Source organism: Podarcis raffonei, chromosome 8, assembly GCF_027172205.1.
Source record: "Podarcis raffonei isolate rPodRaf1 chromosome 8, rPodRaf1.pri, whole genome shotgun sequence".
In the NCBI taxonomy this organism is placed as follows: Eukaryota; Metazoa; Chordata; class Lepidosauria; order Squamata; family Lacertidae; genus Podarcis; species Podarcis raffonei.
In genome coordinates, this window is record NC_070609.1 from 31,223,280 (window position 1) to 31,239,453 (window position 16,174).

The window sequence follows — 16,174 nt, forward strand, 5'->3', positions numbered from 1 at the left end:
GTTTCTACAAAAGCTAAAAGGAAACCTGTATAGAATTTGGAAGCTGTTCCTTACACCACCCATCTGGGAATTTCAGTAGAGGCTAGAGGAGCTTCAATAAGATGAGTGATTCCCCACCCCTCATAGATATTCTAGGCACCCCCAACTTGTCATCTGATTCCATGCACATCCCACCAGCCAATAAAATTTAAATTACATTTGGACTGTCCTCATCAAGTGAAAAATCAACATCAGCCAAAATGTTAAGATTACTGAAATGTCTCTGGTGGGGTTTCACAAAGCTGCAGGTGGGACAGAATCACTTAGGTGGGCCCACCTCAAAGTTTATAGGTTTCTGCCTTTGGGGAAAGACTAACTTTGCATGCAGGACTTCCCAGCTGCGATCTCTGGTATCTCCAGGTAGGTCTGGGAGAGAGACCTATTGGCTGAAACCCTGGAAAGCTGCTGCCAGTCAGTGCAGACAGTGCTAAGCTAGATGGGCCGATAGTCTGGCTTAGGATAAGACAGTTTCCTATGTCCTTAATATGGGGAAGAGCTATGAATGTGGCTATTTATTTGTTGATTTATTTGGTCATCTGTATCCCACATTCTTCTTCAAAGAGCTCAAGGTTGCATGTATGGTTCTCCCTCTCCTCATTTAAACACCACAACAGCCCTGTGAGGCAGGCTAGTCTGAGAGGCGGTGACTGCCCCAAGGTCACCCATCAGCTTCATGGTCAAGTGGGGATTTGAACCCTGGCCTCCCAGGTCCTAGTCTGACACACTAACCACTACATCACACTATATATTTTTTTTTTAATAAAATTTTTATTGGTTTTTCAACATATAATATAAGACAATACAAACAACAAACACTGACAAACAAACATATAAACATGTATAATTTCATAAATTTTTTCGTATACCCAATTTCAACGACTTCCCCATGCCTCCCTTTTCTGCGTCCCTGTTTTAAACTTTTTTCAGCAACCCCCGGTCTGAATTACTTATTAATTCCTTTCTTTAACCCTTTTCTTTCCTCTTGTCCAATCATTTATCGCTGCAAATCTGCTATGCTTTACCCTTGACATTTTAACACTCCATAATTTTACAAGAATTTTTAAGATAACACTACATCACACTATAAGGACATCATGTTTCTCTGAAACTATATGAACACTCTTATAGGGATATTTCCTAAATCCTTCACATGCACACCTCACTGGCTCTCTGCAGGTAGAACAGGGAATGTTCCCTTTCTGAAACCCTGGAAAACTCTCTGCCACTCAGCATAGATAGTATGCAGCTGCTTCCTGTTTTCTTATATTGGGAAGAGAAGCATCCTTTTGTGGGCTCATTATGTGGCAGAGGTGCTCCCTTTCCAACTGTTCCATTCTTGACAGAATAGTTAAAGCAGCAGGAGCAGCAATCTGGTGCCCTCCAGATGTTTCTGGACTACAACTCCCATCATCCTTCACCATTGCCAATGCTTACTAGAGCAAATGGGACATCTAGAGGGCACCAGGTCTCCAGTCCTAAGCCACTGGAGAGTTTTGATCCATGTAGTGTGGTAAATAAAGTGTGAATCAGTAGACCCAGGAACCACTCATAAGATTAACCTATAACATATCTGCAGTTCTGCTAACCATGCCAGATGGGGGCAGAAGGCAGGGGGAGGGAGCGCCAGCTGGAGCTAGTACAACAACCATAGTTAATGCCATCATGTGACAGGAGTGGGGGCAACTCAAGATCCAATGGATTGCCTTCTCCCTATGCCTGGAATGCTCCATTTGGCAAATGAAAGGGAGAGCTCTGCCCTGGTGGATCGACACTTCTGCTCAATCCATGCACAAACCAGCCTGGCACAAAGAGAGTTTGGATTGCTCTATTACTGTTTTAAGGTTTTTCTGTCATAACCCAATATTGATGATTGCACATGAGCTTAAAATCGGGTGGCCCACCTCCAACATTCCTCTGTTTACCAACTCCACTTCTGATCTTTGCATATGGAGTGACACTGGGGGACATTGGGGGTGAGTCTTGCATGGCCCCCATATTAAGCCCCCACATGTTTAACCAGATACTTGTATAAGGGCTACCCTTCTTCTAAAGTGTTAGGATGATCAGATGAGGATGGGTCCCTGTCCCTTAACACAAACACCAAAGGGGAGACTATACGGAAGAAATACGGCTTGTCAGATGTGGGGTAAGAAGTTGCTCCAGCAGAATTTCCCTCCTCTTCAGAAGAATTCAAAATAAATGACTTTGGTGTAGTTTTGTACACACTGTGTGTATAATGTGTGGTTCCCATTTCACCGCACCATTGCAGGCCATGCAATTGTAAGGGAGAATTTAAGCAATTCTCAAGGTGTGGCCTTACTTCTGCCAAGATTATTCTGAGATGGGGCCTGTTGACAGAGATTCCTCTACAGAATCCCCTTTGGTATGATGGTATATGAAAATGTGGGGCTGTTCTGAGCATTTGGGGTTGAAAGTGAATAGCGGTTATTGGGAGCCTTCTGTGAGGTGGGGGAGGGGCATAAATGTGGGTGTGCGGCTGGCACTGATCTATTGGCCTAACATTTGTATTTTTGCTCCCCTCCCCACACGCGGACAGCTCCATGTGGTGGCCATCTGACCTCTCCAAGTGGAATGATCTTGTCTCCTGGCTGGCCTGGATTCTACAAAGATTCTCTGAACTGTGCGTGGGTCATAGAAGCTCAGCCAGGATACCCTATCAAAATTACATTTGACAGGTGGGTGCTATTATGATTTATTCCAACCAAATCACTTTCAAAATGCAAAAATAAATTTTAGAATAAAATAAAACAGTGTGGTTGCCAGATATGTGAGAACTGTGGCAAGCTTGAGATCCTTTGAATATTCTGTTTCAAATGAACTTTTGCCCCTTTAAGAACATACAAAGCTTCCTTATACCAAGTCAGACCATACTTCCATTTAGGTCAGTCTTGTCTGCACTGGCAGACAGTGGTTCTCCAGCATTTCAAATGAGTTTCTTTCACTGTCCAACCTGGAGATGCCAGGGATCAAGCCTGGTATGGTGTGTGTGTGTGTGTGTGTGTGTGTGTGTGTGTGTGTGTGAGAACACCTGCCTTTTGTGGGGTTGGAATGCAGCCTACTGTACAGGATTTGTATCTGTGGTTCCTCCCACTTTCGTCTTTGCCCCTTGCCCCTACTGGCACACAGGCCCCAGAAAGCGGCTCACAAGGCTCCATCAGCTGAAAAATATTCTGCAACTCTGGTTTAAAAGAAAGGACGGGCAAATGGGGACGCAGGGAGTTGTTGTTTTTACAGGCACTACTCTCGCCCCATTGCAGATTTAAAACGGAGGTGAATTACGACACACTGGAAGTGCGCGATGGCAAGTCCTACTCGTCACCCTTGATAGGCATCTATGACGGCACTCAGGTCCCCCAGTTCCTCATTAGCACCAGCAACTTCCTTTACCTCCTCTTCACAACTGACAAGAGCCACTCTGATGTCGGCTTTCAAATCCGCTATGAAAGTAAGTCAGGAAATGCAGGCAATTACGCCCTCACCAGTGTCATAAAATTACTCCTTATAACTGTCTGGAATATGCTCTCCCCCCCCCCCATTCATCTTCTTTGCTTGGTTTGCACTATTGATACCAAATGTTAGAAGACCTTGAAATTCTTTGGTGTCAGTCACAGCCTGTATATGGGGGACTCAGAAATGAAGCTTGGTGTAGGGTGGGGACTTAGTGCTGAATGGAAATGAGAGTGTGATGGAGGCTTCCAGGGAATATTTTGTAGATTCTTTGGCTCCTGGGTCCAGTCATGTGGTGATGATATCATCCTTCATCATAGTTTTCTAGATCAGTCTTCCCTAGCCAGATGCCCTCCTTTTTTTTTCTTTTTTGGACTACAACTCCCATCATCCCTGACCATTGGCCATGTCAGCTGGGATGATGGGACGCTGTAGTTCCAGGCTGGGGAAAACTGACTCCAAACCAGATTCAGTCTATATTATTTTGAGGATGTCAAGTAAGCATCTCACAAAAATCTGTCAAATTTACATCAGGAATGATCCATCTCTCACTAGCTGGCTCCCCTCTTTGATTTAAGTTTCAACACTCCCCCCCCTCACACATACACACACACAAGAGAAACATTTTGCAGAATCTTGAAATGAAATGTCAGGACAGCTTTATATATAAACTTATATCTAAAGATGTTGGAGAATTTTGGCAGAAACAGAAATGAAAGAATGAAATTTCCAATGTTTGCTTCTGGAGCAGAAATCAACCCAACAAATATGATCATAGAGTTGTAAAGCTAGTAGGGACCCCAAGAGTCATTTAGGTCAACCCCCTGCAATGCAGGAATTCAGCTAATCATAATTCACAATTATTGTTGTTTTCAGCCCTTAAACGCCATGCAATGATATGTAATTGATCACTGCTCCCACCCCAATTTGCATTGTGTTTCCCTTGCATAGTTTTAGGCCTTTTTTCCGTTTCATGTTATATTACCAGATCAGAATGAAAGCAACCTCATATCTAAAGTGTACCCTGTCTCCTTAAAGATCAGCTGGCAGCCCAACATGATGCATATTTACTCAGAAGTAAATCTGTTGAGTTCAATGGGATTTAATCCCAAGTAAATGTACAGAGGATTGCAGCCCAAGACAGAGTCCTAAAATCATTACCTATTGACAGAGCCGGCCCACCCATAATACAGGGTGTAAGCTCCCACCTCAGGTGGCGGAAGTGCAAGAGGCAGCACTCTGCCTACCCCAGCACTTCCACCAACTAGAGGGAGGGGTTCCAGCATGCAGCATTTCTGCTCATATTCGCTGCCCTCAGACGGAGAAGCTGAAAGAACAGTCATACTTTGAGGAGGACCCAGGTTCCCGCCAAGTACTGTGAAACTGGTGTGCAGCAGGGCGGCCCAGGAGGCAGCAATTCCTATTTTGCTTCAGGTGGTGAAACAGGGTGGGCCATCCCTGCTTATTGTGCAGAGTTATGTCTATCTCTGAGGTGTGATTCTCTCCCCACCCCCACTTCTGCCTCCAAATACCTTGAAGCTGAGTCAATGTGATAAGCAAGTAAATTTAAGACAATGTGATATCCAATTAAACTTAAGTGTTTCTCTTATTTTGTTATCACTCTAGTATCTTTGGGTTGTGAAGTGGCTTATAAATCTGCAAATAAATAAGTACAAATGTAGCGTTTAATGCTTTCAATGCCCAAATTTGTGCCCCAGACCAGCAGCCAAATCTCTCCCTCTGTGTTCTTTGCAGCGGTAAAACTCCAATCGGACCACTGCCTGGACCCAGGGATTCCTGTCAGTGGGCAACGACATGGGGACGATTTCTATGTGGGGGCCTTGGTGACCTTCAGCTGTGATGCAGGCTACACCTTGAGTGACAGTGAAGCTTTGGAGTGCGAACCTAATTTTCAGTGGAGCAGGCCTCTTCCTAGCTGTGAGGGTAAGAGCTGAGCGTTGAAAAGCTAAAAGGTCTGGGCTTGAAGAATAATAACAACAGAGCACTACACTATTGGCCCCATCCATCCTTCTCTCCTACCCTCCATGAAGTAAAATGGCTCATAGCCTTGTTTCCAAAATAGCTTCTATGTTTCTCTTCTGCTGTTTTCTTTATTCCGCTTGTTACCATAACCAATTCTTATTTATGTAAACCTTAGGGAATTAGGATTCAAGTATGCCAACTCTTCAGGGGATGAGGCCAGGGTTCAGAGTGGAGCAGAGTATTGCTGTCAGGCCCAGTCATGGATTATACATACTAAACCAGAAGCACTTGCATCAGAGAAGGCGCCAGCACTCTCTTGACTCTCTGTTGCTTTCCTCTCTGACTTGGAGGCCACAGAACAACAAAATGATCAATAGAAGCAGTTAAGAGCAGGTTTTAAAACATTGAAAAATAATTAAATTAAATGATGAGCTAAAAAACAGATTAAAACACTGGCCAGCTTTCTGCATACCTGGGTAGATGTGTGCAAACAAAACAGAAAAATGTTTTTAGCCAGTGCTGAAAAGAGTGCAGAGAAGGTGCCTGCCTGATATGAATAGAAAATTGGGGTGAGTGGACACTTTAAAACCTCAGGGAAGTAAGGTGGAAGTAAACCATAATTAACTGAGAGAGGATGGAAAAACAGGGCAGGGGCAGGGGCCACTTATGAGATCGCCTTACCCCACATGTGCCCACACAACGACTTCAGTCAGTGGAACAATTCAAGCAGGTGCCTTCAGTACTGCTAAATTGTCATAAAGGCTGTCCAATAGCATCAGGCTGCCTAGCCCAAGCAAGGCTGAAAACCAGGCAGTGGCTGGGAAGGTGCTTGGGTCTTTGCTAAGCAACTGCTCCTCCCTCCCCACCTCTGAGAGCTCTGGCTTTTAATGTCTCCTCTTCTTCTCTTGCTTGATCACAGCTCTCTGTGGAGGCTACATCCGTGGTTCCAGTGGCACTGTGCTTTCTCCAGGCTTCCCAGATTTCTACCCCAACAATTTGAACTGCACTTGGATTATAGAAGCTTCTCATGGCAAAGGTAACTCACGTGACATGCAGGGTGGAAAGAAAGGATCTAGCTCTGTGGGTCTCCAGTTGATCCTCAGAGCAGGGAGGTGTCCCTCCACCACATTTTCTGAGGTTACCATGAAGTGGAAGGACTAAAAACATACTCTGGAGTAACATAGTGCAAAAGGTACATCCCTCTGTGGTTCAAGTCCCAGCGCAGCCTACTGCCTACTTCTGCAGTATGGAAATACTAATAAAACAATGCTGTTGTAATAGTTGTCAGATAATGTATTGGCTTTGAAATGCACTGTGGCAATTATAAATACAGTGATATTGATAGTACCTCCATGAATGATAAAACTGAAAGGATAGTAGTTTCCCTTGTTTTATGAGAAAATGAAAGGATGTACTCAAAGACAGCATGAAGCAAGGAGCTCTATACCTGCTCCCTGTCTTTTGTGGCATGCCCCTCAATCAAGAACCAAACTCTCTCCTATTTCCCAGTTCCTCAGTTTTTCACCGTGCTGAAGTGGAATGGAATGTGGAACTGCAATAGATAGGCAGGCATTTCCTGCTTTTTTATTTTTGCAATCTTCCAACACTGTTTTCATGACCTCCTCACTGCTTTGCTTCTAATCATCTTTGCCCTGTGATGGGGTGCAGTCCTGGGCTACGTAACCCCTGCCACACCCTTTTACCTGTACCCCTCTGGCTGTGGTATTAATCTGCTGCAGGCCACACTAGCACACCCTGCCCTCAATGCAGTTCCTCAGCTGCAAAGTATTTGCTGGTTCCTCTGCTAATTCATGCTGATTTGGGACAAAGTTGGGACTTGAAGAAATGCTGCTGCAAACAGCCAGATTTTTAAAAGGGGAAAGAGAGAGGAAATCAGGCACATAAGTGCACATTAATTTTGAGCTGCATTCAGCAGCTCTGCTCTTTGAGTTCTGCTAGATACCAGCACAATGGGAGCCACTATCAATCAGTTCTGTGATGCCAATTGTATTAAGGCAGATAAACCAGTCACTGAAAAGCGCAACGCATTAGTGCAGGCGTTACACACTGTGCAAGGTACCCCACAGAGCAGGAGCAATCCACTCTTCATTAATCCACTCAGCCCTGGATTCTCTCTTCTGATGAGAGGCTTCCCATTATCCTACCGCTATGCTTAACGTGCAGCACACAGAGCCTGACACTCTCCTGTAAGATGTAATTTGTGCAGCTCCTTGTTTTCCTGAAGATCAAAGAGCGGCTTCCGACCACCCTACGTGAGCAGCGTCTGCAAGCCGTGTGGGGCCATGTGATGTGGATCCCAGGACACCTTTGCTTGAAATTGTTCATTTTGGGAAAGGCTGTGGGGCCTTTTGTATCAGCCTTAGGGGGCCAGAGTGAATTATGAATAGTGGAGCCTATATGGTTGGTGTAAGCTGTCGTATCCCAAGGACCATTCAAAAGCCCTTGGGAGGCAGATGGACTCAGAAGTTCACGAAGGGGGCAGGAACTGGCAGTGCAGGCAAGAGTCCAGTTTGTTACTCAAATCTCACCACCAAAGGAACACAAGTGAACAACACAAGCAACGCTGACACCAAACTCTACATACATTAAACATAATAGAAACACCGCCACCCGACCCCACCCCCATCCATCTTCCCTCTCTCCACCCCCCTTTCTTTTTTCTTTCTTTTTTCTTCTCCCCCTAATGCCTCAACAAATGAAACGGATTTGTAAAAATGTTACATGGAAGAAGAAGAAAAAATACGAGGTACTACACTTCTGTAAAACAAGAAAATCCTTAATAAAAAATATTTTTTAAAAAAAATCCAGGAGCACAAACACAGGATAAATATTGAAGGCAGACAGATAGAGAGTTTTCTGGACCTTGGACAGGTCAATGGAGAGCCGATCACTTGTTCCAAGGACATCTGAGCTCAAAACTGACCCAAACCAGCTTTCCATGGTCCCAACTCCATCCCTGACTTGGGAGAGGAGGACCTTTAAGGGCCAGTCCTTGATCCTGAATCCAAGTACTCTTTCACCTATCCACCTGTCCTCACTTGGAGCACTACCTGCATTGAAGAGCAGGAACTGGAGCCCATGACATACCTAGCAGGGAAGGTTCTCATCCCATGGAAAAGTTTGGCTTAAGCAGTTTCTGGGGTGTCCTTGTTCAAGGGTCTTGTGCCTTTTGGTACCTTCCAGTGCATGAGTCTGTGCTAAGGAGTATAAAGGCCCATCAGAATTGGGAAGGGACAGCTCACCTTAATCCAGGGGTGTGGAACCTGTGGCCCTCAAACTGTTGTTGGCTTCCTGTTCCCATGTGCCACAGGTAGAATGGCCAGTGGTCTTGGATGATGAGAGTTATAGCCTGACCACATCTGGAGGGCCACAGGTTCCCCATCTCTGCCTGAATCCCATTGTTGGGGCAGAGCAGATCATACCATGAAGTGCAGCAATCAGAAGGTCCTGCTCTGTTGACAGGGCCATGGGAGAAAGCCAGTCTCCTGTAATTATTCATATCAGGCCAGCTAATCCTGAAGCTTTGTCCTGCCAGACAATCTGTCAGAGCTGAGCTGCAGGCAGCCATTGAGCAGGAGCCAGGAGTTCACACCAAGGTCAGAGACGGGTGTCAAGAGGGAAAGCAGAATCCAGTAGCAAGAGGCCAGCAATGATGATTGCTGCTCAGGCAATGTCTCAGCCTGAAGAGGAAGGTTTTATTAGTCCCTCTTGTTGAGGAGAGCCAGGCCCTGGGGGGAGGGGCAGGATAGAGAGAATGTGGGCAATTAAATTGGACCTCACCCATGAAGAGGGTGAAATAAAGTGCAATGTTGCTGTTTTGTTTCCCCCCCCCCAAAACAATCAGAACATTTCCCCCACTCCCAATGTAATAATACGGGTCAGTGTTTCACCCAGTTGCCGAAGAAATTTCAGTGTTTTGAGTTTTCCCCACAGCTCCATTTGCTGTGCTGTTGACATGAGGATCTGTCCACTGGCCTGTTGTTCCACCAGCAAACTTAATCAACATTTAGTCCAATACACTCCATCCCTCCTCTCCTCTGCTGATTGACTGATAGCTCCATTGACCTGTCCTCCAGCCAGGCTGTCACCCCAGCCAAGAACAGCAAGGGACGCTTCCTGGCTCTGCCACAACCCTTGACTTTGTATCTGATGTGTTTATTAGTTGATGAAACATGATCCCAGATGTGGGAGAAATCCTGCTATTTGCAAGGGACTTTTTCTGCTTTTCTCTTCCAGTTTTTGAGACATTCGGTTCTTATTCAAGCATTCTACTCATCAATTCACCTGGGACACAAAGGGGGTGGGAGGGAAGAGGGGTGGGCTATGTAGTCTCTCCTCCCATGCTGCAAATGTCAGCCTCCCTCCCTCTAGTGTTTCTGCATGCAGTGCAGATGTCTGTGGGCATGAGGCCTTTGTTCACACGGATGCACTTGCTAAGGCTTCCATGCAGTTGCAGCTGGTGGGCCTTCATGACACCATCTCTTCTGTTTTCAATAGTGTGTGTTGCTACCGATTACTTTTTAAAGAAGCGTTTATTGCGTTTTCAGAAATAACAATACCTGTCTATCTAGGTGTGCTTGTTTTCCTGAGAAAATAACATGATTTTGACAAACAATGCAATGAGAAGGAATTAGTGCAGGGTGGGGCCTTTAGCCTTCAGGCGGATTCTCAGGGCCTTAAAAGGGGCCAGAGATACACTAGCCAATCTGGATGGACAAACTCATTCTAGTACCTGGAAACGCTTTACCTACTAGGGAGATATTAAAAACTGCAATCCTGCCTGCTCACCATACAGGGGAGCTGTGCACCAACCTCCACAGGCTTCCACTGCCCAGTTCTCAAAACAGAGGCAGGTATTCTCCTTTTCCCCTCTGTGTCTGAAGAAGGATCTAACACATAGATCCCCTCCCCTCCCGCACACATTTTCCTAGGGCCATAGTCTTGCTTTTTTCACTTGGGGTTTTTACCTGCTTGCTTAGTCTTTCTGTCTCCCCATCTCCCCCCCCCCCCCAGCTTGACTTGCACAGACTGTCAGAGAGGTTTGATGTCTCATGGTCTCTGGGAGGTACAGCAGAATCATGCCCATTTGCATATCAAGGATCTTGACGTCTCTGATCCAACCTTGCAAATGTAGCCATGGCTGCCTTTGAAAACTAAGAAAGCAAACTCTCCTTCTTACCAACCTAAAGCTAAGCACGGTGCTTTCTGTTATCCATTGGAATTAAGTTGCTAGCCTTTTAAATCCTGTGCTATCAAAGCTTTGAGGCTGCCAGCTTTTCTTCCTATACATGGTTGCTTTACAGTTAGCTGCCCCCTCCTCCTTGCTACCGCTGAATGTTTTTTTGATCACAACGGTCCCCAGGCACTGATCAATCCCTAAGAAGGATTGCAGCCCTTCATAGGGAGCCACTATTGGAAGACAGAACACTGTTGGTTTCAACCCAATATGATAAGAAACAGGTTTTTATCCCCAGGCAAGGAATCTTCACCCTTAAGTAGTGTTCTGCTTTGAGTGATGTCCTCAGCAATAGGGGAGGCAAGGCCATGTAGCACCCTGGACAGCTCCATGCAGGGCTCTGGCTGGAAGCTTCATGAGCACAAAGCTCAGAGGTTGCTTCAGCAGGGATCATCCTCAAAACTGAGCTTTCAACAGAAGTTGCAGCTCTACCTCAGTTACTAACTCATCTGCCCTTGATGAAAAGAGCCTCTTCATTTGCAAGGGCCCAGTTTCCTTTAATAGTCCTTGACTTTAATGGAGCAGAGGAGAATGTGGTTTCACTAAGACTTCTGAACTGGAGTCTTCTGTTAGTGGAGGACAGCATAGCAAGCTGGTGGTACTGGCACAAGGACACCTTTTCCAGATGTGCTTTTAGTTCGCTATGTATATCTGGGGCTGGCCATGATGGCAGTTTCAAGGCTGAATGCGTCATTAATATCTGACAGGAAGAAGCCACATGATTAGCTGGGCCTAGGTGATTCAGACACTTGGCACAGCCAAATGGAAACCCCACTTCACCGGAAAGCAGTTCTCCAAATTGATTGGCAAGGTGAATCAGTGGAAGCAGATAATTAAGTAGTATTACCCTAAAATAGGGGTCATGGCTCTCACTCAAGTGGCTTTTTTTTAAGGATCAGAAAAATTAATACATTGATCTATTAGCAATTAATTCATGGAGCTTCCATTTTCATGGGTAGTATACCTTTGAATACCAGGTAACATAAGAGAATTGACAAGGGCAGGCTATTGCTTTCATACCTCGTGAGCTTCCCAAAACCATCTGGCTGGCAGCAGTTAGAATGATGGATGAAATCGACCCTTGGCATCTTGATCCCCCAAGTCAATTATAAGCATGAAGTTCTTGCAAAGGAGTGATGGGAGAATAGCATAGATGCATTCTTGTAGGGCTCGGACAGGACAATTATTCATCAAAGGTTCCTAGTCCTCATGGCTATATATTACCTCCAGAATTAGAGGCAATATGCCACTGAATGCCACCTGTTGAGGGGCAAAGAGCAGGACAGCACTATGCCATTGGCTACACCTCATTGTTAATGAAGAGAGAGCTGAACCACAAGTTCTAGTTTGGATAGCATGCTAATATTGGCTCAGCACAGTGTGGTATGGGAGTAAAAAGAGAGAGAGAGACCAGGGAGGTGCAAAGTATTTGCAAGCTCCTCTCCCAGAGCTTACGTTTTCACACTGTCCTGGTAAGCCATAACTTTCTTTTGCAAGCTTCTGCTTTAGCACTGGTAGCCTCCACCCACAACTCCTGCTTCTCTCCCTTTCCCAATCACAAGTCACATATTTGGTAGTGACTGAGGTACCATCATAGCACTCCCTAGCCTATTAGATCCTGCTTCACAGTGTTGTCAGTGAGGGTAAATGTGGGCAATATGAGTAAGAGCAATGCTTCCTAGAGCAGTCATGCAGGTGATCCAAGCCAGTCAGATACATAGTGAATATGAGGATGTCACTGTACTGCATAACCAATCAGAAATTTCTACATGCTATCATGGAGGGCACCGACAACAACTGACAATCTCAGTATGCAGATGGATAATTCTTAAGGAGTGTTGGGGCGTGGGAGATGTATTTGGCACAGTTGATCATTTTTTGTACCGACCGTGAGTGGCTTTGGCTCAGTCCAAGGTTTTACTCATGTTTTAGCACCGTAGAGATAAGACTTTCCCCCATGTTCGCCTCCCAGCTGTGATTCTCTGTGCTTTTAATCTCTTTTCTGTGTGGCCAAGAGAACTTATCTGCATTATGGACTAATGAGCTGTAAAATTACAGTTTAAAAATAAATCTATTTTTAAGACATTAAAATGCATCAGAAAGAAAGAAAGAAATCCCAGTATATTTGTAAGAGATTAGATAGCTAAGAATCCAGCTCGACCAATTTGTCTGGCAGGCCCCGGGTTTGCTAAGAATAAAAAGCAAAGCTCAGTTTCAGCAAGGAATGTTGGACCTGTTTTTAATGCCAATGGTCACTCTCTGAACATGTGAAATATAAGTAGATAAAGAAGGGAATGCCTTGGGTCATGTGCAGAGTGCTTTTGTCTCCACCCTTCACCACAGTGTATGTTCAGTACCTTACAGTATTGTTCAGTTTTTACTTCCCTGTATATCACTTGTATGACAAGCTGCTAAGTGTGTCAGCCAACTCCACAGCCCTGGTGTGTGACCAGAATACCCTTTTCAGCATGCTTTGATCTGTGATGAATGGGTGTTTAAGGGAATAAGCTGCAAATCAGGACATCCCTGGTTCAAATGTTGATATGACCCTAAACTCACTCAGGGCCTTAGGCAAGCCACAACCTCTCCCCGAGCCTTCCAACTGCAGGATTGTTGTAAGAATGAGTGATATAATGTAGGTACAGCAGTTGTAAAGTATTACTAATTACGTTTCTATCACTCATCTAAGTTGCCATGATGATGCACTGGTAATATCATAGAGCATTTCTTCCAGCAGCCTTTGAGCTCAGGGACCTCTCTCTATGGGGTTTCCCAAAGAGAAGCACACTGCCTGATCCAGGGCATATTTACCCAGAAAGAAGCCTCAGTTAGATTAATACTAGAGATGTCAAGAGGATTTTTCTAGATCCAATACACTGAATGCAATTCCCACCCCCACCCCAAGTCATTCGCAAAAGCGGATGCAAATTTGCATAACATTTTCATATGTTGTGTGCCGTGTGTGCATTTGTACCCTTTTTCACAGATGGCTGGAAGGCCCCGAAATATATCGGCAACTACATGCAAATAACGTGTCTGACAGACTGAATCTCAGGAGGTGAAGCTTTCCCCCATAACTGTACCTCCATACTAAAAAAGAAAGAAAGAAAAAAGGCTTCGTCTGTTGAATTTCTGCCTGACACACAGCTATTAAAGGCACAAGGCCAGGCATGGTATTTGCCATATTCAAAGGTGGCAGGCGTATATGTCAAAAGAGATTTCAGATTTACAGCAACTAAGGTTCAGATGGCAGTGCTTGGATAAATTGAAGCATAAATTGTTAAAAAGCAAACAGTGCATCCTAAGAGCATTTGTAGTGGTTACTTATTTATAATGCGTAATTACAGCGATGTTATGAGCATGGGTCAAACAGCCACCCTTCCCTTTGCTTTGCTTTTTTTGCTTTTTTCTAGCAAAATAAAAATAAAAATCTGAGCCTTTGAAATAGGCATACTCACTTAGGCATTATACCAGCAGCACCAATCCACCCCCAAGGAGCCCCTTGTTTTTCCCAGGGGTGGGAAAGCAGTAAATCACTCCTCCCACATTGCTGCTATAATCTGCTTAATATCTCCCCAGCTGCCTCACCCCCCCCCCAATAAAAAACAACAACCCTAATATGACATGAGACTAGATAGAAACACTGAACTATACTGCAGGGGTTTTTTCTCTCTCTCTCAGCCCTCCACCAGCAACACTGGACAATTTTGCTGGGCTAATGCAACCAACTCTTTCTCAACTGCAGCTGCCTCTTGCTTGTAACATGGAGGTCCTAATGGTGGGCTTTATTTGCATTAGAATGTTTTTCTAAAAAATGTTTGCACACTCAGAACAGAAGTAAAATTGAACCTCAGTTGGAAAGAGCATGTGTTCCTGTCTGTGCTGCTACCTTTTGCTTTCTCTACCAGGGAAGATAAAAACGCAGCTTCTGTCTGTGGAGTCCCTTCACAGGGAGCCAGACGACCTCTTTTCTAATGTCTACTTCTAGAGAAAAGTCATAGAGTGACACATGCATCAAGGCAGGCCAAAATATAGCCTTCAAAAAAGGAGTCAGGGAGTCTGAACTCTAGAGATGGGACTTCCTGGATAAGGCCTAGAGATTGCCTTTTTTAAAAAAGACATTTTTAGGAAAGAAGTGAGAATGAAATGTCAGAGTCGGGGCCATCTTCTGACTCTGGGCCCAGTGCAGTAGCGCTTCTCCACTGTACCTCCTCTCAAGCCCTAAGGCTTTTACTCACATACAAATCCCACCCCTGACAAAGCATAGCTGCATCTGGGTTCAGGGCTCTGTGTGAGCTGTGATTCCACACATGAGAGTAGAAAAGGAGTGCAGGTTCCACATGATGTTATATAAAGTGCATAGTTCATGAGTATCTCAGTATTATCATTTGCTATTTGTTTAGAAGTCAAGTTTCTAATCTGTACGACTGAAAGCAAAAAGTGAGAAAGGCCCCTAAATAAGGAACAAATAGGATGAAATGTCCCCATTTATTTTTATTTTTGTTATTTATTAACTTTAATGCAGGCGCTGCTGCAATCAAATCAGCAGCTCCAACCTGCAACTGCCTTAACTTCCTTGACATATCCCCGATATCCCATTTAGGCTTCCAGTGTTTGAGGCCAGCTCCTTGTCCTGTTCCATAATAAGAACAAAATATGCAAAACAGTAAAATAGAAAAGCAAACTTTCCTTAGACTGCCTTGGCTGTCGTCTTTTCAGAGTGAAAAGCTGGTTCTTTGAAAAACGCTGTGTACCATGGAACTCAGTGGCTCAGTGAATGGTGAATTCTAATGCTGCTGCTCAATCATGTTTCTTGACACATATCTTTGAACTGGGGTGCCTCCCTGCATTTGTGTCACTTCACAGGTGTCTTCTTCACCTTCCACACCTTCCACTTGGAGAGTGGCCATGATTACCTGCTGATCACAGAGAATGGCAGCTTCAGCCAGCCACTGAAACAGCTCACTGGCTCCCACCTGCCTGCTCCTTTCAGCGCTGGCCTCTTTGGGAACTTCTCCGCTCAAATCCGCTTCATTTCGGACTTCTCCATTTCTTATGAGGGCTTCAACATCACCTTTTCAGGTAGGCACTGTTTTTCCTTTAAAACAAGGGTACCTAACCTACAGCATTTATCCACCTTCCTAAATATTTTGATGTGGCTGTCTGACACACACACACACACACACACACACACACACACCATTTTCTGCTTCCTCCTCAACTACACAATCCTTACAACTTTATTTTTGTGTGTGTGTGTGTCCAAAATGCCTCCAGTCACCAAAAATCAGGCAACTAATCTTTCAAAGATCCATTTGTTGCCCCTGCAGCTCTGATGTGACATGAAGGTGTTAAGTTAAGAGCTCAGGAAGCAGGAAAAAGCCTTGTGGGAATGGGCATTGCTGGATCCTTATGGAGAATAAAGCA

The 16,174-nt window shown here is 44.8% G+C and overlaps 1 protein-coding gene across 3 annotated transcripts in view; it reads left to right on the top strand.

Moving 5' to 3' along the window:
- CSMD2 (CUB and Sushi multiple domains 2) overlaps positions 1–16,174 on the top strand; it is a 480,348-nt gene that overhangs the window by 342,752 nt on the left and 121,422 nt on the right. For all 3 annotated transcript variants that reach the window (XM_053398926.1, XM_053398927.1, XM_053398928.1), the window contains 5 exons: positions 2,597–2,735; positions 3,318–3,505; positions 5,263–5,451; positions 6,410–6,526; positions 15,614–15,829. In XM_053398926.1, the coding sequence (XP_053254901.1) occupies positions 2,597–2,735; positions 3,318–3,505; positions 5,263–5,451; positions 6,410–6,526; positions 15,614–15,829 (849 nt within the window). The remainder of the gene's footprint in view (positions 1–2,596; positions 2,736–3,317; positions 3,506–5,262; positions 5,452–6,409; positions 6,527–15,613; positions 15,830–16,174) is intronic.